Source organism: Lampetra fluviatilis, chromosome 58, assembly GCF_964198595.1.
Source record: "Lampetra fluviatilis chromosome 58, kcLamFluv1.1, whole genome shotgun sequence".
Classification (NCBI taxonomy): Eukaryota; Metazoa; Chordata; class Hyperoartia; order Petromyzontiformes; family Petromyzontidae; genus Lampetra; species Lampetra fluviatilis.
In genome coordinates this window covers 8,154,314-8,178,907 of record NC_136332.1, presented here as the reverse complement: position 1 = coordinate 8,178,907, position 24,594 = coordinate 8,154,314, and the positions used below count along the sequence as shown (strand labels likewise).

General features: G+C 58.8%; 1 protein-coding gene across 1 annotated transcript; it reads right to left on the bottom strand.

The window, feature by feature from the left end:
• Window positions 1-1,507: 1,507 nt before the first annotated feature.
• Window positions 1,508-24,099, bottom strand: LOC144950534 (uncharacterized). Its single transcript, XM_078880673.1, has 19 exons — window positions 23,951-24,099; window positions 21,005-21,442; window positions 16,240-17,310; window positions 15,970-16,089; window positions 14,162-14,308; window positions 13,126-13,235; window positions 12,513-12,605; window positions 12,031-12,166; window positions 11,298-11,418; window positions 10,132-10,225; window positions 9,834-9,980; window positions 9,124-9,342; window positions 8,204-8,281; window positions 7,592-7,721; window positions 7,389-7,508; window positions 6,191-6,419; window positions 5,554-5,712; window positions 4,507-4,689; window positions 1,508-3,989 (listed from the first exon to the last, which is right to left on the bottom strand). The coding sequence occupies exons 2-19, from the start codon at window positions 21,146-21,148 to the stop codon at window positions 2,329-2,331; spliced, it is 4,962 nt and encodes a 1,653-aa protein (XP_078736799.1). The 5' UTR covers window positions 21,149-21,442; window positions 23,951-24,099; the 3' UTR covers window positions 1,508-2,328.
• Window positions 24,100-24,594: the final 495 nt, after the last annotated feature.

The following is a 24,594-nucleotide window of genomic DNA, read 5'->3' as shown; positions in this document are numbered from 1 at the left end:
GTCGACCTAGGGGAGGGTCCAGGACCGGTTCAGTTAATCGTCACCAGTGTTGGTGGTGGTGGCTGTGAGCGGGAATCGAACTCGGGTCTTGGCCGGATTCGCTCCCCATCACAGACACACCGACACGCGCACGTCCAACGCAATGCGGTCCGTGACTCGCACAGCAATCCAAGTCCGGGGACTTGGAAATGAACTCCCCCGGTGAGCGATTACTAAGAACCGATTCTTGGCGTCAGCTTCGTCAACTCACCCACACCGGAGTGGATAGACGAGTCAGCTGACCGAAGTGGTGTGGTAGGGGGGGTCTTCGTCCGGGCTGTTTGGGGTTTTAGATTTCTTTGTTTAAATTAGGGTGCCACCCCATAGTTCAAGTTTGTTATTTTCAAGGTCACGGCGCCCGGTTGAATCTGTTTGTTGTGAAGTGACCGTGATCTCAGAGGAGATCCCGTGGCGTTTGCTGGGTGCACGACGGAGCTGACCGATGGATCACGGTCGATACTCACAGAGTCACAGAGTAGAGGCACAGACACAGAGAACAAGATGGGGACCCTGAGTGGGTGAGTGAGTAGGTGGGTGTGTGACTGAGTAGGTGAGTGGGTAGGTGAGTAAGTGAGCGAGTGAGTGGGTAGTCGAGTTAGTTGGTGAGTAGTAGGGTGCCACTGATTAGAGTAACAGAGTAGAGACACAGACGCAGAGAAGAGGAGATGTGGACCCTGAGCGAGTAGTTGAGTGGATAGGTGTGTGGGTGAGCAGTTAAGCGGGTAGGTAAGTAAGTAGTTGAGTGAGTAGGTGAGTGAGTAGTTGAGTGGATAGGTGTGTGGGTGAGCAGGTGAGCGGGTAGGTGAGTAAGTAGTTGAGTGAGTAGGTGAGTGAGTAGTTGAGTGGATAGGTGTGTGGGTGAGCAGGTGAGCGGGTAGGTAAGTAAGTAGTTGAGTGAGTATGTGAGTGAGTAGTTGAGTAAGTAGGTGAGTAGGTGAGTAGTAGGGTGCCACTCAATACACACACAGAGTCACGGTGTAGAGGCGTAGACACAGAGAACAAGATGGGGACCCTGAGTGGGTGAGTGAGTAGGTGGGTGTGTGAGGGAGTAGGTGAGTAAGTAGTTGAGTGAGTAGGTGAGTGAGTAGTTGAGTGAGTGAGTAGGTGAGTAGCAGGGTGCCACTCAGCACACACAGAGTCACGGTGTAGAGGCGTAGACGCAGAGTGGAGGAGGGGCGAGGAACGGAGAGTCCAAGGAGGTTTCTCGGCTCTTGACTTGTACAGAGAAAGTAACGACGTGGAGAGGAGGGGGAGACCCCAAACAGTCTGAGACCTCTCCGTCCCCATGTGCTGCATGCTGGATGGCACCCTAATATTTACATCATTTATATATAAACATACCTTGTATGTGATGGGGTGTGACGTGACCAATGACCTGATTGGCGGCAACCAATCAGGTCAGTCCTCGCGTCGAGCGGAACCCGATTCGCGATCGCCACAAAAGTTCTCAAACAAAAGTCGACAAAAATCAGATCGATAAACGTTTACATAGAAAGAAAAACATCGACAATAAATTAACGACCTCCCTTACCAACGAACAAACTAACGATCGGCAGCAACTTCAACTCCGCCTATCGGCGCTACAGCCGTCGTCATCGTCATCATCATCGTCAAAAGCCGCTACACGCCTGCTCAAGTATTGCCCAGTGCCAGTTTGGCCTGCGAGTGTGCACGACTGTTACAGCGTCAACGTTAAAAATCACCGAAAGCCGCCGATCGTGACCACCACGACAAACGGGGACGTGTCTGGCCCTTCTTTTTGAGTACAAGTGCATGCGGAGGATGCCAGGGATTTCAAGGCAGCGACAAGGTTAAGCAACGTGGAAGTCTTGGAATATAATAGAACAGGGCAAGCAACGTGGGGAACTTCAGAATATAATAGGACAGGCTAAGCAACGTCCAGCCTGGGAATATAACAGCAGGGGGATGGGGTAAGCAACTTGGAGCTTCAGATGAAAGCGTGGCAGGAAGGTGTGGGCCAAGTAACCAGGGAGGGAGGGAGGGTGGCAGGGAGGGAGGGGTCGTGATGGGTTTCAGGGTGGTAACTTTTCAGCCCTAACGTTTAGTGTTAATATAACAACGATAATAATCAAACATTTAAATTAAGTATACAGGAGAAGGTTATAAAGAGGAGCAAACCTTAAAACGGCGTCGCATCGCTGACGGTAGCAATCATATAATCATTGTTACTAATCATAATAAATACTTGGTTAAAAAACCGCCGTACAAAGGAACGCAGCGGCAGCAGCAGCAGCAGCGGCGGCGGCGGTGGCAGTGGCCGCCAGAATTTCACAAACTGGACTCGGGGACCTCCCTCTTGCTCCTCGCCAACCACGTTCCGTACGGCGCCCCGCCGGGCCGCCCGCCAGCGGTGGCGGCGGCCGCCGACGGCGCACAGCGCGTGGCGCCGGCGGTGCCGCCAGAAGGGGCGGCGGCGGCCGCCGGCGCCGCCGCCGGTTTAGTCGCCGCATCTTTCTTCTTGCCCTTTGACCTCTCCTCCGCTTTCGGCGCAACGGGGGCGACCGCCGCAACTTGCTTCGCTTTTCCGGACGCGCCGCTCCGAACGTTCGCCGCCTTCTTCCCCTGCTGCTGCTGCTGCTGCAGCGCCGACGCCGCCGCCGCCGCGGCGCTTCTCTTCTGCGTCGTCACGGCCGCCGTAGAAGTGGTAGAAGCGGAAGCCGAAGCCGCCCGCGTCGGCGATCGCTTCGGCGTCTGTCCTCGACCGCCGCCGCTCGCGCCGCTCACCGTCCCGGCCGCACCGGCAGCCGGGACGGCGCCGGCGCCCCCGGCGGGCCGCTGGGTCACGTCCCTCCGCATCAGCGCCGCCCGGAACAGGGACAGTCGCCCCTCGGGCTTCCGTTTTGCCGCCGCGGCATCCGATTTGGCGGCAGCGTCGGCGGCGGCGGAAGGAGCCGACTTCTCCGATTTAGCGGCGGCGGTGACGCCATCCGATTTGGCAGAAGCCGCGGATCGCTCGGATTTGGCAGGAGCGGCCGCGACGACGCCGACGCCCGCGGGTTTGGCGGCGGCGGAGGCGGCGGAGGCGGCGTGGCCGCCCCTGTCCGGCCTGCCGACGTTCGCGGAGTCGGCGCCGGCGTCCGTCCTGGCGGCGGCCCTCGCTCGCCGGCGGGGCGAGGAGGCGGCGGCGGCGACCGCCCCGGCCGCCGTCCCGCGCCTCTCGGGCCCCGGCAGCCGGCCGGACGATGACGAGAGCGACGAGCGGCTCGCCGACGACGAGCGCTGCGCCGAAGCCGCCCTCCTCTGCCTCTGCAGCGACCCCGCGACATCCAACGACGCCGGCAGCCGGGCGGGCGACGCCGCGTCCGACGATCGAGGGAGAGTCGTCGTCGTCCTCCTCAGCGCCGCCGCCGCGCCGCCGCCGGCCGGGCGCCGGCGCGGGTCGCCGGGCGGCGGCGGCGCCACGGAGGTGGAGGAAGAGGAGGAGGAGGGGCGGCCGCGGGAGGCGGCGGCGGCGCTCGACGAGGAGGAGGGTTCCGGGACGGCCGCCGTTGCCGCCCCGCTCCAGGAGCGCCGATTCGACCCGTGCTGCTGCTGCTGCTGCTGCTGCCGCCGGTGCTGCTGCTGCTGCTGCTGGACAAGCAAGGAGGAGGTGGCGGAGGAGGAGGAGGGGGGGGCGTCTCGGCTGACGCTCCGAGCCCTGGGTAGGCCGTGACGCGAAGACGCGGCCGCGGCCGCCGCCGCCGCCCCGGCCGCGGCCGTCGCGGAGGGCCCGGCCGGGCCGAGGGAGAAGTCGGCCTTGCGGGGCAGCGTGGCCGGCATGGAGGCCGGGCGAGCCCTGACGGAGGGGAAGGAGGCGGCCGGCGAGGAGCAGGCCGACAAGGGTGGCAGGGCGCAGGAGTTGTTGTGGGGACGCCGCCCGTTGGCAGAGAAGGGCGACGACGGAGCCGTGGACTGGACCCCGCGGGCAAACGGGCGCGACGAGAAGCCACCTGCGGGGGGGAGTGACCGGGGGGGGGGAGGTCGCAGGGGAGGGGGGGCGTCAACGGGAGAACCATCGGACGAGTTTGGCGACCGACATTCTCCCCCCCGCCCCAAAACCCCCACCAGTAGTTACATTGTCATGGGAACTTTAATTGAGGGACTGTACTGTCGTTGTCATCTTCGTGTGTATGCATGTATGTACTGTACGTATGTTGAACTTCTCTCGCACCGTACGTAGCCAACTCCTGTAATCGGAGGTACGGGGAGGGGCCAAACAAACTCAACACAACAACAACAAGCAGCAGCAGTTCATATCGATGATGACGACCTGAAAGTGCAGAGCTCCAGTGGCTTCCTGGTATCGTAAGGAAGAGCGTTGCAGACGGCAAAATACAGAAATGCATCATGGGAGCGCACGACAAGTAAGGCAACGTGACGGCGAGCGGCAAAGCAGCGTGGGATTCCGCAGCAGGGGATTCTGGGAGACGGGAATCAAGGGTAAAAACCCGGAAGAGGGGCACAGACCGATGAAGGGGCTGGCGCCATCTTCGTCCGTGGTGGGCAGCGGGTCGTGCGACGTGGAGGGCGAGTCGTGCGGCGACGCGGGAGACGTCCCGCTCGTCGAGGCCTTCGACACGAGGCTGGGCCTGCGCTCCAGGCCGGGGAGGCGGTTCACCCAGTGCTCCGACAGGGAGGAGCACGTGGAGCCTGGTGGGCACGCATGCACGCACACACGCACGCACGCACGAACACACGCACACACGCACGCACGCACGCACACACACGCACACACGCACGCACGCACACACGCACGCACGCACACACGCACGACGGAGACACGCACGCAGGCAGGCACGCACGCAGGCACGCAGGCACGCAGGCACGCACGCACGCGGGAGAGAGGACGGAGACACGCAGGTCAAACACACCGCCTCCTGGTGCCACTCTCTCCCTCTCTCACACACAAAACAAAGATCCCCCCCCCCCCGTGTAGCCTTAACAGACTAGCGAGCACCTATGAAGGCCGGCATGGCCGGCATGGCACACGAGGGGGTGGGTGGCCAACACCACGCCCGGCCGCCTTTGTCTCCCCAGTGGCGATGTTTACTCACCGCACCAGGTACCCATTTGAGGCCGAGTCGACCTAGGGTTAGGCCCAGGATCGGTTCTGATAATCGTCACCGGTGTTGACCGTGAGCGGGAGTTGAACCCGGGTCTCCAAGTTCGTAGTGCGGTGCGCTAACTACTGCTACGCTACCGCTCCCTACACACGCACACGTACACACACACGTACACACACACGTACACACGCACATACACACACACGTACACACACACGTACACACACGTACACGCACACTTACACACACACGTACACACACGCACGTACACACACATGCACACACACGTACACACACGTACACACACACGTACACACACACGTACACACACACGTACACACACACGCACGTACACACACACGTACACACACACGCACACACGCACAGTGCGCCCTGCGAGGCCCCGCATGACCCCCTGTGAGCACCCTCGCGAACCCTGCGTGGCTGGTACCGGCGTGGGAGCTGCTGGCCGACCAGGCCGGGATGGCGCTGCGTCTCTGGTAGAAGAGGATGTAGGCTGCTCGCGTGCACACCCGCTCCTCCTCCACCGCCTCCACCGCGCTGTCGTCAAAGCAGTACCACTGGCCATCCAGAGAGTTCTTGCAGAAGGCTACGAGGGAGAGGGGGGGGGGTGGAGAGGGTCATGTACCAACATCTGAATATGTATTTTTCCTGGAGGAATCCCATGAGCTATGAAGCTTTTTTTCACAGATGTCCAGGAGGGGCACGGAGTCAGAACGTTACAACAACAATACAAAAACACGATAAGAGTGCAAAGTATAGAAAAAGGTAATACAATTACAGATAAAACTATTTTTTTTATCTTACCAGGTAAAGCCCACTGAGGTATTAATATCTTTTTATAGAAGCGACCTGGCCAGTAATGATGGCTCAACAAAGTGGCTTATCATGACGTGGAAATTTATAGCAGCGCAATTATCAAAACAATATCCACGCACGTCTCCAAATGTGGAGGGAACAAACCGGAGGACCCGGAGAAAAAATCCTCGATTTACTTGAGCAAGTGAGGCCCACACGACGCACGAGACAAAGACCCACGATGAGAACCTGATCCGCTGCCCGCGTACCCGTGTAGTGGCCCGACTGCAGCAGGCGGCCGTTGTGATTGCACACGGCGTAGAGGTCGTAGCGGAGGTCGTCGGGGTCGGCCCCGAGTCCGCGGGGTCGTCTCCACGGCGACCAGTGAGAGAGCAGCGTCCACGTGCTCTGCGAGCGGCGCACCACGTGCGGCGTCATGTCGAGCGCCGTCAGCGGGAAGCGCACCAGGGAGGACAGCTTGGTGCGACGCTCGCCCACCTGGGGCAGCGGGGAGAGAGACGGGGGGGGGGGACAGCTTGGTGCGACGCTCGCCCACCTGGGGCAGCGGGGAGAGAGACGGGGGGGGGGGACAGCTTGGTGCGACGCTCGCCCACCTGGGGCAGCGGGGAGAGAGACGGGGGGGGGGGACAGCTTGGTGCGACGCTCGCCCACCTGGGGCAGCGGGGACAGAGACGGGGGGGGGGAGGACAGCTTGGTGCGACGCTCGCCCACCTGGGGCAGCGGGGAGAGAGGCGGTGGGGGGGGACAGCTTGGTGCAACGCTCGCCCACCTGGGGCAGCAGAGACGGGCGAGTGGGTGAGGAGCGTTTGGGTGAGCGAGTGGCTGAGCATGTGGGTGAGCGTGTGGGTGAGTGAGCGTGTGGATGAGCATGTGTGTGGGTAACCGTGTGGGTAAGCGTGCGGGTGAGCGAGTGGGCGAGCGAGTGAGTGGGCGAGTGTGCGAGTGGGTAAGCGGGTAAGTGTGTGTATGTAGCGCCGGTCTCCTGGAGCCGAGTCTCAAGACCCTGAGACCCGGTCTCCTGGAGCCGAGTCTCAAGACCCTGAGACCCGGTCTCCTGGAGCCGAGTCTCAAGACCCTGAGACCCGGTCTCCTGGAGCCGAGTCTCAAGACACTGAGACCCGGTCTCCTGGAGCCGAGTCTCAAGACCCTGAGACCCGGTCTCCTGGCGCCGAGTCTCAAGACCCTGAGACCCGGTCTCCTGGTGCCGAGTCTCAAGACCCTGAGACCCGGTCTCTTGGAGCCGAGTCTCAAGACCCTGAGACCCGATCTCTTGGAGCCGAGTCTCAAGACCCTGAGACCCGGTCTCCTGGTGCCGAGTCTCAAGACCCTGAGACCCGGTCTCTTGGAGCCGAGTCTCAAGACCCTGAGACCCGGTCTCTTGGAGCCGAGTCTCAAGACCCTGAGACCCGATCTCCTGGAGTCTCGCACGAGACCGTCAGCAGTAACCTGGCAGAATCTCTTGAGGTGGATGATCAGGATGTCAGGCAGCGTCCACAGACTCAGCTTCACAGTCCCTTGCTGCAGCTGCTTGCAGTAGGGACACCTCCATGCATCTTCAGGCGCCAGCTGAGGACAGCCAACGAAGGGGATTAGCGGTGTCAATGTGCTCTAATTGTGTACGTATCTCTGGTGGTGGCGGCGGTGGTTACCTGCTCCTCCTTGGTGTAGAGCTGGAAGCACTCGGACAGGTTGCAGGTGAGCGGCTGCTGGTGAAGGAGCTTCTGGTCCTGAACGCTGGCTGCCTCCGTGACGCTCTCCTCCTGCGGGTTCCCGATCAGCCTAAAGACAAACATCCCCCCAAGTGCCGTGAGCGAGTAGCAGCTGTGAGACACATATAACGACAAAGACCCCATCGTGCTGCTCACAGCGACTTTCACCTGAAGACGGGCGCTTGTGTTGCGTTCGAAACGTCGCGATTTATTTCATGGTATTTCTACCTACGTCACTTTACCGAAAGAATTTCGGTTTAAAGATTTCGTGACTGGATTCATATTCTTGGTTCTTTCGGTAAAGTCACGTAGAATGGAAACAATAAAATAATAAAAATAAAACATAACATAATAAAATTCTCACGACGTTCGGCCACAACGCAAGCAGCCGTCCTCAGGTGAAGAAACAGAGCTGTCGGAAAGAACCGGAGAGTTTGAACGGCTCGTCGGATTCCTCCGATGTGAACGGAAATCTCCGATTCTGACGCCCCCAAGTTGGAATGCTCCTTTGCAGAGACGTTGCACGGCAGGAGGGGGGGGGGGGCTGCTCACCAGTGCTTCGTCTCGTTGTCCCACTCCAGGAGAAGCTTGATGTGCGCCGGTTCGCCTCTCTTGCACGACTTCAGCGCTCTAAACAGAGACAAAGGTCCTCCGTGTAGCATTTTCACAGACTTGTTGGGGCAAGTGCTGCTAATAAGAGTAGCGCCTAAGAAGGCCGACACGGCACGCGAGAGGGTGGGTGGCCAGCATCGCGCGCACGGCCAGTGCAGCACACACGGCACCAGGTACTAGATTGGGGCCGAGTCGACCTAGGGGAGGCCCAGGACCAGTTCAGATATTCGTCACCGATGTTGGCCGTGAGTGGGAATTGAACTTGGGTCTTTGGGTTCGCAGCGGAACGTGCTAACCACTACACTACCACTCCCCACACACACAACAACAACCGCCATTCACCACTAAAGTGGCGGCGACATCACCACCACGGCGCTTGTGCCAGGCCAGGTGCACTTTGAGGCCACGTGGCAGGAGGGCACGGGACAGACCCTGGTGGCATGGGTTGACTGAGATGACAGGCAGATGTACCACGTGTGCCCCCCCACTTTACCACACACACATGCACACATACACACCTACACACAACAAAGATCCCGCATACAGCCTCAGTAGACTTTTGGGGCAAATGCCGTTAGCGAGCACCGATGAAGGCCGGCATAGTACGTGAGGGAGTGGGTGGCCAGCACCACGCCCGACTGCCTTTGTCTCCCCATTGGTGATCTTTTTACAGACCGCACCAGGTTCCCATTTGTGGTTGAGTCGACCTAGGGAAGGTCCACGACCGGTTCAGATAATCATCACCGGTGTTGGCCGTGAGCGGGAATCGAACTCGGGTGGACGCTACCGTGGTGCAGCGCGCTACCTGCAACCCCACTGATCCCCGCACGCACGCACGCACGCACACAGACAGCACCCACTTGTCCACAATGGGCATAGCCAGTGGGCGGTCCTCCTGCTGGGAGAGGTAGCCCTTCTTGGCGGACTCTACCACCACGCACGCACGGAACGGGGGTGGCCCGTGCCAGCGGGGCCGCGCCGTCTCGTGCAGCTGTGCGGTCATTCCCCCCACGAGGCAGCGCTGCAGCTCCGACCACGACGCCCGGCGCAAGCAGCTGACCAGGAACGGGGGGCCGAACCTGGCACGGCGAGACGGGGTGGGGGCAGGGGTGGGGGGCAGGGGTGGGGGGCACCGCACGCAGAGCGTAGAGGCGCCGCAGCGGCGCGATTCAGAATTTGTAACGTGCGCGGTGTTCGTTCACGGTCACACGGAGAGAGAGAGACCACTGGGTAAGTGGGAAGGGCAGCCAGAACTGGGGGTCAAAACATTTCCCAAGCTCTGTGGGTGCCATATTGGGATGTTGGCCCAATTTCATTCCACTTGGGGAGATGGAGCGCTGAATTCAGGCTCGTGTTTGTGGACCAGGCGGCTTGGTGCTTCCCAGGAACGTGAGAGATGGCGACAGATTGGGAATGGATGGCTCACGGCTGCCACCGTTGCTGCCGCTACCGACGATGTACGTTAAACTTCTTTCGCACCGTACGTAGCCAACCGTGCTAACTGGAGGTGCGGGGGAAGGGCAACAAACTAAACAAAGGAGTTCTAAAGAAATGAGTTTGTCAATCTCGATGATGACGATTTAAAAGTGCGGAGCTGCAGTGGTTTCCTGATATTGGACGGAAGAGCGTTCCAGACGGTCGCAGAAGTGCATCGGAAAGCGCCGCGCGATGCGGTGACCACCGTCCTTGTTCGATGGCTAGAGCCCGGGAGCCGCTGCTGCGAGGGTGACCGGGGGAGTTCGCGTGACGGTTTATTCTCCTTGACGAGATCAGCAAGGTGTTGTGGGTAATTTGGTTAATTTGTGTGACGATGACGACGATGACAGCGATGACGAGCTGTGGGTGGAGGGAGGGAGAGAGAGAGGCACCTCCTGGCGTTCGTGCCGCCTCCCGAGCGGTTGCACACGAGAAGGACCAACGCGTCGGCGACGCTCCCGCCGCCGTAGGCGTCTTCCGAGCTGCCTGCGGAGATTGAACGCGGAAATCAGCAGCGTCATTGACACCGGCACGTTCTATTCTCGCGCAGGATGGCATCAGCAGCGGCGGCGGTAGCAGCAGCAGCAGCAGCTGCAGCAGCTGCAGCAGCAGTAGCAGTAGCAGCAGCAGCAGCAGCAGCAGTAGCAGCAGCAGCACTGTGTGGTTCAGGTTGCCACTGTGGAGGTCTGCTGCTGGCCACGGCGAGAGGGTTTTAGCAGAGGGAGAGTTCGTGTCGTTTCGCTGTTCCTCCTCCTCCTCCATTGAAAGTGCAGGCCACAGTGGTTTATTATATTGGCCCATAGTGTGGCTTGCAGTCACAGTCGCACTACTGTGGCTTGACTTTAATGTACATCCATGCATCTATGTATCTCTATGGGTCTCTATGTATCTCTATGGGTCTCTATGTATCTCTATGGGTCTCTATGTATCTCTATGGGTCTCTATGTATCTCTATGGGTCTCTATGTATCTCTATGGGTCTCTATGGGTCTCTATGGGTCTCTATGGGTCTCTATGGGTCTCTATCTCTGTATGCTCTCTATCGGTATTAATGTGTCTCTGAGTCTCTATGGGTATCTATGTATCTCTATGGGTATCTATGTATCTTTATGGGTATCTATGTATCTCTACATGTCTCTTGAGTTTCTAGAACTCAAGAGATATGTACGTATCTCTATGCGTTTACTGCACGGTCTACAGTTTGGGTGTGTGCCCCCATCTAACTACTATTTAACTATTTTCACTATTTATATTATACCAGGTAAGGCCCACTCGGCTGTATAGATCTTTTTAGAAGTCACCTGGCTATCACAGATGATAGCTCAACGAAGTGGCTTATCATCGTGTGGAAATTAATAGCCGCCAAATACGCGTGATGTTGATTCGAAATGTGGAGGGAAAAAACGGAGGACCGGAGAAAAAAAGCCACGCGACCACGGGGAGAGAGAGACACCAAAGACTCAAAATACAGAGCAGGCCTCAGGGTCAGGATGAAACCCACGACCTCGTGTGCCAGGCCAGGTGCACGCGGCACGCCCACCGTGCAGCATCACACCCACCGGACCAGTCGGAGGGGACCTCGAACGCGAAGAGGCAGTCCGTGTCGTGGATGACTCCCAGCTCCTCATCGTCCCCGAACGAGCGGTGGAATCCGTCCGAGTAGAGCTCCGTCAGCACGAGCTGCCGCCGGCGGGGGAGACAACAGCATCACGACGCTGGTGCCCGGCTAGGTGCATGGGATGCTGCGGGTGGCTAGGAGATGTTAACTACCTCGCCTGGTATGCAGGAGGTCGCGGGTTCGATCCCGACCCTGACGCCTGCTGCTGTATATTTGGAGTCTGCGTGTCTCTCTCTCATCGTCATCACGGTGGCTAGGAGATGTTAACTACCTCGCCTGGTGTGCAGGAGGTCGTGGCTTCGATCACGACTCTGACGCCTGCTGCTGTATATTTGGAGTTTCCATGTTCTCCCCGTGGTCGCGTGGATTTTTCTCCAGATCCTCCGGTTTTCCCCTCCACATTTAGAATCATCATCACGCATTTGGAGTATTTGGCTGCGATACATTGCCACGCGATGATAATAAGAATCCACTTCGTTGAGCTACCATTTGTGATAGTCAGGTGGCTAATGAAAAAGAGCGCCACAGCTCAGAGGGGCCTGACCTGGTGAACTAAAAATAATGTTATAGTTTAGTTTCGACTGCAACTCGGAGCACGATGCCGGCGCATGCAACTCACCATGAACAGGGAGACAGTGGGGGGGGGCCGGGGTCAGGGGTCGCGTGCCGGCTACCTGCGTGCGGGGGACGTCGACCTCGGAGGAGAGGGCCTCCCTGAGCCGGGAGACGGTGCCGGCGACGGGAACCGCAACGCCGACGCGGAGGAACGCCGGGGTGCGGCTCGAGAGGCCCACGGTGACGGACAGCGGCCTGCAGAGGGTGACGACCGCGTAGTAAGAACCGCATTGTGACTACCGCATTGTGCCTACCTGATTGTGACTCCCGCATTGTACGGATTAGAGGTCTCAGTGGAAAGTACGTAACGAGTACCACGGTTCCGCCACACCTGTTAATGGTGGCGAGATGCTAACTACCGCGCACATCTGCAAATGTGGCTGCTGTATCTGGCACTTCTGCTTAAGACCGCCACCAACCCAAACTTTGCTTTACTAGAGAGGTGGGGGGAGGGGGGGGCAAAAGCCTGTCTCATAACCCCAGAAGATTCAGCCTACCACGTGGATATAGACGGATGGGTAGGGTCAGCGGCTCGTGTCACCTGGTCTGGCGCAGAGGGATGGGCAGGGAGATGCAGAGGAACGGATCGAAGGTGTTGCTCTGCTTCTGGCAGTGAGGGCACGTCAGGGAGAACCTGCGGACAAGACAAAGGACAAAGATCCCCCGTGTAGCCTTAACAGACTGTTGGAGCAAGTGCTGTTCTCGAGCACCTATGAATGCCGGCACGGCACACAAGGGGGGGTTGGGTGGCCAGAACCACGCCTGGCCGCCTTTGTCTCCCCAGTGGCGATGTTTACTACACACCGCACCAGGTACTGATTTGAGGCTGAGTCGACTTAGGGGAGGCCCAGGACCGGTTCAGATAATCGTCACTGGTGTTGGCCGTGATCGGGAATCGAACTCGGGTCGTTGGGTTCGTAGTGCAGCGTAGCGCTAACCGCTACACGACCGCTCCCCACACACACACACGCGTACACACACACACGTGCACATACACACACGTGCACACACGCAGACACACGTGCACACACGCACACACGCGTACACACATACACACGTGTACACACACACACACACGTGTACACACACACACACGTACACATGCGTACATCTCGGACACGGCCACCAGGGACCACCGTACGCGGGCCTCTTGCCTGTATTGCGCTTGGAATATTTCCTGCACGAAGCTGTGGTTCCCCTGCTCGGAGAGGGGACGCTCCCCGGGAACGTCGGCCTCGTCCGACGACCACAGCTCCCCCTGCTGCTGGACACGAGGTGAAGCAGCGCGCAAGGTGAAGGAAAAACAATCGCGATCCTGTCTCTATCTGCAGCCAGACGACATCACCAAAACTACTCAACTCCATTGAAGCCATGTGGCTGCTACGGTTTAGATGATGATGGTGGTGGTAGGGATGATGATGATGGTAGTGAACATTGTGATGATGGAGGTGGTAGTAGTAGTGATGAGGGTAACAATGATTGTGATGGCGATTGTGATGATGGTGGCAGTGATGATGATGAGGGTCATGATGATCGTGATGATGGTGGTAGTGATGGTAATGATTGTGATAATGATGGTGGTAGCGATGATGATGATGAGGGTAATGTTGATTGTGATGGTGGTGGTAGTGATGATGATGGTAATGATTATGATGATGGTGGTAGTGATGATGATGATGAGGGTCATGATGATTGTGATGGTATTGATGATGATGGTAATGATTGTGATAATGATGGTGGTAGTGATGATGATGATGAGGGTCATGATGATTGTGATTGTGGTGGTAGTGATGATGATGGTAATGATTGTGATAATGATGGTGGTAGTGATGATGATGATGAGGGTCATGATGATTGTGATTGTGGTGGTAGTGATGATGATGGTAATGATTGTGATAATGATGGTGGTAGTGATGATGATGATGAGGGTCATGATGATTGTGATGGTATTGATGATGATGGTAATGATTGTGATAATGATGGTGGTAGTGATGATGATGATGAGGGTCATGATGATTGTGATTGTGGTGGTAGTGATGATGATGGTAATGATTGTGATGATGGTGGTAGTGATGATGATGAGGGTCATGTTGATTGTGATTATGGTGGCACTTTAGGGTAAAGCCTATTCTTTAAAACCAGCTGGGCGTAGCTCGTAGCTGTGGGGTGGGGGGGGGTGCCTGGTCTCACGTGCAGCGGGAGAGGCAGCAGGAGGGAGGGCCGCGCGTTGGAGTTGTTGAGATCCTCGTGCATGCGGTCGAGCAGCCACAGCAGGAACTCCTGCGCGTCGTGCTGGGAGCTGCCGCGGAACTGGGACGCGTAGCGCGCCACCACGCCCTGCGTCCGGCAACACCACACCACACACGGCACACGCTCGGCACACGCTACCGCTTGGGACGCGTGGAGCGCCACCACGCCCTGCGTCCGGCAACACCACACACGGCACACGCTCTGCACACACGCTACCGGTTGGGACGCGTGGCGCGCCACCACGCCTTGCGTCCGGCAACACCACACACGGCACACGCTCGGCACACACGCTACCGGTTGGGACGCGTGGCGCGCCACCACGCCTTGCGTCCGGCAACACCACACACGGCACACGCTCGGCACACACGTTACCGGTTGGGACGCGTGGCGCGCCACCACGCCTTGCGTCGGGCACCGACAATGGGCACGGCACGCATGCACGGCACACACGCTCAGTGCACGGCACGCGAGCAACGCAGACTACCACAGTGTGGGCTTGAGCGCTGCGGCAGGCTGCGTGCCACTACAATGTCGCACCTCCCGATTATCTACAGTTGTTTATGTAAGGTGCGAAAGAAGTTCAACGTACATACAATTTCTATTTTACCAGGCAAGGCCCCACCGAACCCTTTGCTCTTTTTCAGAAGAGAGCCAGCCACAAATGACAGTCATCACGTGGAAATTTCAAGCAGCCGAATAATCTGAATGCACGTTGATGCTAAATGTGGAGGGGAAAACCGGAGGACCCGAGAAAAACCTCCAAATATACCCAGACCTCCGATCAGTACGGTTGGCTACGTACAGACCGAAAGAAGTTCAACGTACATGCGTCAGGGTCGGGATCGAACCCACGACCTCCTGCATACCAGGCGAGGGAGATTACACCTCGCCCCCGTGGCGCCACCCAGGGAACTGTGAGGCATCGAGCGCCAACACGACGCGCGTCACACGGCACGCACCACACAGCACGCACCACACAGCACGCACCACACAGCATGTCACACAGCACGCACATTCTCTACTAACCAACCACGGTACCGGTTCAGGACCTTGTCACAGCAAGACAAACATCCACCCCCCCCCCCCCCCCCCCCGAGTAACTTTTGGGTGGCCATGTTCAAGCTCAGTTGACCCAGGGGAGGCCCAGGACCGGTTCAGATAATCGTCACTGGTGTTGGTGGCCATGAGCAGGAATCAAACTTGGGTCGCTGGGTTCGTAGGGCAGCGCGCTTGTGTCACAACACACACGTGCTAGCCACGAGCCTACCAGAGTTTGGGTTCATTTCCTGAGCTGGACTGTGGCCCTTAGGGTACAAATCCTGGGCCAGGTTCATTAATATCTCTCTGTGTACTGCTCAGGAGGGGAAGCCGCTCGCCACCACCGCTCAAGCTCTGGGTGCGACTCCTGGGGCAGGGAGCGTCTCTCTGGATCACAATGCCAGCAAACGCATGTGAACACCAAGCACCCATTCGACACGAACCTCACAGAGCCTGGCTTCAAGTCCTGGGACTAAGCGTCTCTCTGTGTGTCTTTCTCAGGGGGGAGTTCAAAATGGCCGCGTCGGAGACACTCAGCCAGAAACCTGGGGCTGGGCGTTTCTGCGTCTCGATTGAGTCGACGGATTGGCGAGCAATGCAGTGCATGAGCCGGCGAGTGATCACAGGTGCGAGCCAGCGGATGAGCAAGTCGGTGAGCGAGTTGGCGAGCAGACGAGTGGGCGAGCCATCACCTCGACCCTGCTTCTCACCTTAAAGTCCCCGGAGAGCTGCGGCGTGTATTCCAACGTCCACAACGCCCGCACCAGGGTCGCCAGTTGCTCCGTCACCTCCCCTCGCTTGCTGCTGTCATCACCTCCACCGCCACCTCCACCTCCACCTCCGCCGCCACCTCCACCGCCTCCTCCACTGCTGCCACCACCTCCACCGCCTCCTCCACCGCCACCACTACCTCCACCTCCGACGCCACCTCCACCGCCTCCTCCACCGCCACCTCCACCACCGCCCCCACCACCATCACCACCGTCGCCACCACCGCCCGCCGCCGCGGTCGTCTTCGCTGCTGCGGCCGCTGCAGCTGTGCCGGCCAAGTCCTGCTTGTACTGACCCAGGCCCAGGTACTCGGCCAGCATGTCGGTGTTGCTCAGGCACTGCAGCACGGCGTTCATGAAGCATGTATTGCCGTGATTGCGCAATCCGCTCACTCCCGGCACTTGCTGCTGCTGCTGCCGTTGCTGCTGCTGCTGCCTCGCCCTCTGCTGCTGCTGCTGCTGCTTAACCGACAGCGACCTCCTGACGCCCTGTGCCCTGCCGCGCTCCCGAAACGCGCCGAACCCCCCGTCGTCCTCCAAGTCGCCCCCGTTCTGCCCGTCCGCCCTCTTGGCGGGCGACGCGGCGGCGGAACTGGCGGCGGAATTGGCGGCGCTACCGCCGGCGGTCGATCGCTTGGCAGCGCCGGTGGAGGAGAGCGGCGAAGGCGCCGCTCCCCCGAGGCCTTCGTGCTGATCCGTCGCGGTGCCCGACAGCTTGGCGATGGTGGAGAGCGCTTTGAGCATGCGCGACATGAGGCTGCCCAGGTGGCGGATGGATCGGCGGCGCAAGGATTTCGCCTTGGCCTTGTGGCGCTTCTCTATCGAAGGGGGCACGTTCGGCGTGGTCACTCCGCCGATACCACCGCCGATACCGCAGCCGCCACCGCTCCGTCCGGGCGAGCGGTCGACACGTAAGAGGCCGCCGTGGCAACTGCCACCGCCGCCGATGCCCATCGCAACGTCGTCCTCCTCCTCCTCCTCCGCCTCGTCGATGTCTCCGTCGTCGTCGTCGACGTCTTCATCGTTGTAGTCGTCGTCCTCCTCTTCGTCCTCCTCGTCGTCGTCACGGCCCCGGAGCTGCCGCCGCCGGGATCCGAGTTGGACTCCCGCGCCGCCGCCGCCGCCGCGGCCGCCGCCACCAAAGTCACCCGGCTCGTCGTCGTCGTCCAGATCCTCGGCCTGGGCGAGCGCGGCAGTGAGCGCGCGCTGGTGCTTGGCCGGCGTGGGCTGTGATGCCACTGGGCCGGCTGGGGGAGCGGTCGGAGCGGGAGGAGGAGGAAGCTGGTGCCCGGGAGAGGTGGGGTGGGTGTCGGGAGGGGAGGTTAAGGGGAGTTGGATCAACTAAAAACTACACAACAGATGTTTATTTTACCAAGTAAGGTCCACTGAGCTACGTAGCTATTTTTGTCAGAAGCGACCTGGACGTCACAAATGATAGCTCAACCAAGCGACTTATCGTCGCATGGAAATTGACATCAGCCAAATACTCTAAAAGCTCACCGATTTAAAATGTGGAGGAAAAAACCGGAGACCCGTAGAAAAAATCCACGAGACCACGAGGTGAGAGGCACACAAACTCCATTCATACAGGTGTCAGTCTCAGGATCGATCCCACGATCTCCTGTATACCTGGTGAGGTAGTTACATCTCCGAGAAACCGCAGCGCTCGTTCCCGAGGTCAAGCGACTGAAATTCTGTCAAACCTGCTGGGCTTCACATGGGCTGGGGTGCCATTCCTACGCTCAGTCTAACCCTGAAGGCATTTTCATTGCTTCAGGGCATCTTAATCACCGACTCTTACTTACATCCTTACATAATGCATGGCTTGCCGAATGCAACGCTTGAAAACTTTGATCTCGGGACGCAGTGGCATGCCCCAGCTCTTCCCGCTCACATCTTTATTTCATCGTTTTTAGCACGAATTGCTATTCCAAAATTCTTGCCTGAGCTATAAATTTTGTTGTTATTGCAAAAAATAACGTACGGCCCTCTGTCAGCCCACTGCTGGACACAGGCCAAAAACCGCTGCCGTGTGGATGACCGGAGATCGCGTGATGGTTTATTGCCCTTGACGAGACCAGCAAAGAGTATTGTGGTTCATTTGCGGCGAGCACTTTCCGTGTAATGAGTGCGACCTCGTAAGAGGTCTTGCCTCACGGGAGGTGGAGCCGCCCAGCGCTTCGAGAGGATGCGATCTCCGAGTACGCACGGAATCGCACTGGGAAAAGTGTCTCTTGCACACTCAACGGCCGGAGGAAAATGTGGTCGAGTGAGCGAGTCCACACTCCGAGCAAAATCACATTCACTGCCGCAGCGTTCTTCACTCATTTTCAGAGGGGGTGAGGGAACGGACACTTAACACATCATGTGTGAGGGCCACCACACATTTTAAACCATTGTTGGGTTTGACAGCAGCACGATGATGATGGGGGGGTGTTGTTTAGATCACGTGTTGTGTATTGTCAGGGGCTGCACGTCAGGGGCCCGCACTAAAGGCCACCGGGGGCTATCAGTGGCCTGCGGGCCTTGCCATGAAGAACGCCGCTCTACAGACATCGGCGACTCAGAACTGATCTCGCGATGGCGTGAGGAGGGGGTGAGAAGAGCAGTTGTGGCATGAGAATTTGGCATCGATTCACCGATCAGAATCGAGTGATTCTTCAGCCCCACCGGTACACACACAGAGCCGTGCACTCTGCGTGTCGTTAAGCCAATTATAATTATATACATCGGCGTAAACTATTGGAGTTTGGTTGTGTTTAGGAGATGGGTCGGGCTGCAGAGCAGAGTGGAGACGCAGACAAGAGATGGAACAATTTGGCAGTACGGGCAGGGCACGCGAGACAAGCGGGAGAGATGAGAAAGACTAAACGAGATAAGACGGTACGGGGAGTATGATACGAGCAGTACACACGAGACGGACAGGGCGGGCGACAGCTTCAATAAGATAATATATGGACGAAACGGTACAAACCAGACAGGCAGTACAGATGAGAGAGCCTGAACGAGATGGTACAGAGAGTGCACACGTGACAGGCAGTACAGATGAAATATAACAAATGGAGGGATAGAACAGGCAGTATCAATGAGATCATGTACGAGACAGTACAAACCTGATGGGAGGTACAGACAGGATACAGCGAATGAGAGAGGCCAATGAGACGGGCAAGCACAGACGGAAGTACAGATGATGATTAAGTGCAGACGGACAACGCACGAGCCTGTTACGTGTGCGTGTGTGTAGGTGTGTACGTGCATGGGGAGCGGGAGTGCAGCGGTTAGCGCGCTGCGAACCAGGCGACCTGGGTTCGACTCCCGCTCACGGTCAACACCAGTGACAATAATCTGAACCGCTCCTGCTGGGCCTCCGCTAGGTCTACTCAACCTCAAATTAGTACCTGGCGTGAGGTGTGAACGTCGTCACTAGGGAGACAAAGGCGGCCGGGCGTGGTGCGGGCCACCCACCCCCTGGTGTGCCGTGCCGGCCTTCATAGGCGCTACTCGCTCACAGCACTTGCCCCTACGGTCTCTTATAAGGCGGTGAGGTCATGTAATAGTGGTCAAGGTACAGCCCTACGATTTCTTTGCTCACCCTATGTAGGGTGAGCTTACCTACCGTGTAGGGTGGCTGGCCTACACTTTAACCCTTTGTGTTCATGTACACAACACGGGTGTGCGTCAACACACACACACACATGCCCGCATGCATATGAATGCACGTGTACAGATGGCATGTATGTGTACTCGCTCACACACACACACGTGCACACGTACATATACATTTACACATATATCGTGACGCACATACACATGCTTATGCGTCCATTTACATAACCAGATTATATAAACCCATTGAGACGCATGGAACACACTCATCTGCATACACGCACGTAGTAGACGGTGCACACGCACAGCAGCATATGCTATGTCTACCTACAATATAAATATAGCCCGAACAGACTGTAGGGCAAGTGCTGTGAGCGAGTAGCACCTATGAAGGCCGGCACTGTGGCACACGAGGGGGGGGGGGGGGGTGACTAGCACCACACCTGGCCGCCTTTTTACACGTCGCAACCAGGTACTCATTTGAGGCCGAGTCGACCTAGGGGAGGCCCAGGACCGGTTCAGATAATCGTCACCGGTGGTGGTGGCGCCCATGAGCGGGACTTGAACTCGTGTCGCCGGGCTGTTAGCGCAGTGCGCTAACCGCTGCGCCACCGCTCCCCACTCCCACGAGTCATCAGGAACAGCAGCCGCCCGTTCGCCACTAAGTGGCGGTGACGTCACCACGGCTCTTGTGCCAGGCTAGGTGCACCGCGGGGCTTGTGCCAGGCTAGGTGCACCGCGGGGCTTGTGCCAGGCTAGGTGCACGGCGGGGCTTGTGCCAGGCTAGGTGCACCGCTAGGCTTGTGCCAGGCTAGGTGCACGGCGGGGCTTGTGCCAGGCTAGGTGCACGGCGACGCTTGTGCCAGGCTAGGTGCACCACGACGCTTGTGCCAGGCTGGGTGCACGGCAGGGCTTGTGCTAGGCTAGGTGCACGACGGGGCTTGTACCAGGCTAGGTGCACCGCGACGCTTGTGCCAGGCTATGTGCACGACGGGGCTTGTGCCAGGCTAGGTGCACCGCGGGGCTTGTACCAGGCTAGGTGCACGACGACGCCTGTGCCAGGCTAGGTGCACGACGACGCTTGTGCCAGGCTAGGTGCACGGCGGAGTGGCTTGTGCCACAGGCACACGACCCGCGACATTTGCCCTCGGGGCTCGCGGGCGCGAAGACGCCCCCAGGGCACCCCCAGAGAGACCGCCCCGGGGGAGGGGGGAGCTCAGCAACGCCGAGACACAACACGGGGGGTAAAGACAACAACAACAACAACAACACGGGGGGGTGGGGGGGGGTAACAACAACAACACCCGCCAGCAAGTTGGAGGAGACGCTGGGGGTGGTGGTGTGAAGGGAGGGAGATGCCGGTGGTCACCTCAAGGCCGCCGCTGCTGCCGATGATGCTGCTGCTGCTGTTGATGACTAACCGCTGCTGTTGTTGTTGTTGCTGTTGTTGTTGTTGTTGGTCGTCCGCTCCGGGCTTTACCTTGCCCAGTGTGAAGCCGCCTCGCTTGTACATTGTCGATGTAGTGAATGGTAATTGTTGTTGTACTGATTGTTGTTGTTGCGGTTGTTGTTGTTGCGGTTGTTGTTACCGTCGGCGAGGCCTTGCGCTATCCAGAATCTGTATTGACGCTGGACGAATCCGATGAGCTAGAAAGCTCTTGTAGACACATGTTCCAGTCGGAGGACGACATCACCATCATCATCACCACCATCACCACCACCATCATCACCATCATCACCTCGTCTTGATCTCGTCGTGAACCACGAGCATCGTTGGTTGTTCACGAGGAGGTAAGGTTCACCTCGGCTGAGGAAAACAAATCTCCCCTCACCACCCTCACTCACTCACCACCCTCACTCACTCACCACCCTCACTCACCACCCTCACTCACCAGCCTCACTCACTCACCACCCTCACCAGCCTCACTCACTCACCACCCTCACCAGCCTCACTCACTCACCACCCTCACCAGCCTCACTCACTCACCACCCTCACTCACTCACCACCCTCACCAGCCTCACTCACCACCCTCACCAGCCTCACTCACTCACCACCCTCACTCACCACCCTCACCAGCCTCACTCACTCACCACCCTCACCAGCCTCACTCACTCACCACCCTCACTCACCACCCTCACTCACTCACCACCCTCACCAGCCTCACTCACTCACCACCCTCACCAGCCTCACTCACTCACTCACCACCCTCACTCACTCACCACCCTCACTCACCAGCCTCACTCACTCACCACCCTCACTCACCACCCTCACCAGCCTCACTCACTCACCACCCTCACCACCCTCACCAGTCTCACTCACTCACCACCCTCACCAGCCTCACTCACCACCCTCACCACCCTCACCACTCTCACCACTTTCACCACCCTCACTCACCACCCTCACCACTCTCACTCACTCACCAGCCTCACCACCCTGACTCACTCACCACCCTCACCAGCCTCACCACACTCAACTCACCACCCTCACTCACACTCACTCACCACCTTCACTCACCACCCTCACCACCCTCACTCACTCACTCACCAGCCTCATCACCCTCACTCACCATTCACACCACCCTTACCACCCTCACCAACCACCCTCACTCACCACCCTCACGACCCTCACTCACTCACCACCCTCACTCACCACCCACCCTCACTCACCACTCACTCACCACCCTCACTCACTCACTCACCACCCTCACTCACCACCCTCACTCACTCACCACCTTCACTCACTCACCACCCTCACTCACCACCCTCACTCACCACCCTCGCTCACCACTCTCACTCACCACCCTCACTCACTCACTCACCAACCTCACTCACCACCCACCCTCACTCACCACTCACTCACCACCCTCACTCACTCACCACCCTCACTCACCCACCACCCTCACTCACCACCCTCACTCACCACCCTCGCTCACCACTCTCACTCACCACCCTCACTCACTCACCAACCTCACTCACCACCCACCCTCACTCACCACTCACTCACCACCCTCACTCACTCACCACCCTCACTCACCACCCTCACTCACCACCCTCACTCACCACTCTCACTCACCACCCTCACCACCCACCCTCACTCACCACCCTCACTCACTCACCACCCTCACTCACTCACCACCCTCACTCACCACCCACCCTCACTCACCACCCACCCTCACTCACCACTCACTCACTCACTCACCACCCTCACTCACCACCCTCACCACCCTCACTCACTCACCACCCTCACTTACCACTCTCACTCACCACCCTCACCACCCTCACTCACTCACCACCCTCACTCACTCACCAACCTCACTCACCACCCACCCTCACTCACCACTCATTCACCACCCTCACTCACTCACCACCCTCACTCACTCACCACCCTCACTCACCACCCTCACTCACCACTCTCACTCACCACCCTCACTCACCACTCTCACTCACCACCCTCACTCACCACCCTCACTCACTCACCACCCTCACTCACTCACCATCCTCACTCACTCACCACCCTCACTCACCACCCTCACTCACTCACCACCCACCACCCTCACTCACTCACCACCCACCCTCACTCACCACCCTCACTCACCACCCACCCTCACTCACCACCCTCACTCACCACCCTCACCAGCCTCACTCACTCACCAGCATCACTCACTCACCACCCTCACTCACCACCCTCACTCACCACTCTCACTCACCACCCTCACTCACCACTCTCACTCACCACCCTCACCACCCTCACTCACCACCCTCACTCACTCACCAGCCTCACTCACTCACCAGCATCACTCACCACCCTCACTCACCACCCTCACTCACTCACCAGCCTCACTCACCACCCTCACCAGCCTCACTCACTCACCAGCATCACTCACTCACCACCCTCACCACCCTCACTCACCACCCTCACTCACCACTCTCACTCACCACCCTCACTCACCACTCTCACTCACCACCCTCACCACCCTCACTCACTCACCACCCTCACTCACTCACCAGCCTCACTCACTCACCAGCATCACTCACCACCCTCACTCACCACCCTCACTCACTCACCAGCCTCACTCACCACCCTCACCAGCCTCACTCACTCACCAGCATCACTCACTCACCACCCTCACCACCCTCACTCACCACCCTCACTCACCACTCTCACTCACCACCCTCACTCACCACTCTCACTCACCACCCTCACTCACTCACCACCCTCACTCACTCACCAGCCTCACTCACTCACCAGCATCACTCACCACCCTCACTCACCACCCTCACTCACCACCCTCACTCACTCACCAGCCTCACTCACCAGCCTCACCTGCCCGCCAACCGCTTCTCCGGCCCGCCTTGGCAATTTACCGCAACGCGGTGACGGCGGTCACTGCCATAGCAGCAGCAGCGCGCAATATTTATTTATTATTGCTGTATTATTCCTGCACCCACCCACACCCCACACAACCCCCCCCCCCCACACAACCCCCCACCCCCCCACACAACCCCCCACACCACCCCCCCCACCACCACCCCCCACCACCACCCCCCACCACCCTCACCACCCAGCCAGGACCCTCCCCCCTCTCGCACCACCCTCACCACCCTCACCAGCCCTCACCATCGGCCGCGCTGCATTATGGGGTCACCGGCAAGCGTGGTGACGTCACCCCGTACAACCGCGCTCGGGTGACGTCGTCGCGGTTGAGAACGCGCGCTCCGCCCCTCCTCCTCGCCCCTCCCCCTCCTCGCCCAATTATTGCTCCTCCCCCTCCTAGCCCCACCCCCTCCTCGCTCCTCCCCCCTCCCCCCTTCGCCCCTCCTCGCCCCTCCCCCTCCTCGCCCAGCCCCGTTCTAGCTCGTCCCCCTCCCACTTCTCGCCCCTCCCCCTCCTAGCCCCACCCCCTCCTCGCCCTTCCCCCCTTCGCCCCTCCTCGCCCCTCCCCCTCCTCGCCCTTCCCC

Bases quoted from the DNA above. Each gene is read 5' to 3' on its own strand.
- LOC144950534 (XM_078880673.1), bottom strand. From the start codon at position 21,148: ATGTACAAGCGAGGCGGCTTCACACTGGGCAAGGTAAAGCCCGGAGCG. The intron at 12,606-13,125 runs GCAAGAGGCCCG...TCTTGTCCGCAG, and splicing joins ATATTCCAAGCGCAATACAG to GTTCTCCCTGACGTGCCCTC. The intron at 12,167-12,512 runs GTGACACGAGCC...CACCCTCTGCAG, and splicing joins ATCCCTCTGCGCCAGACCAG to GCCGCTGTCCGTCACCGTGG.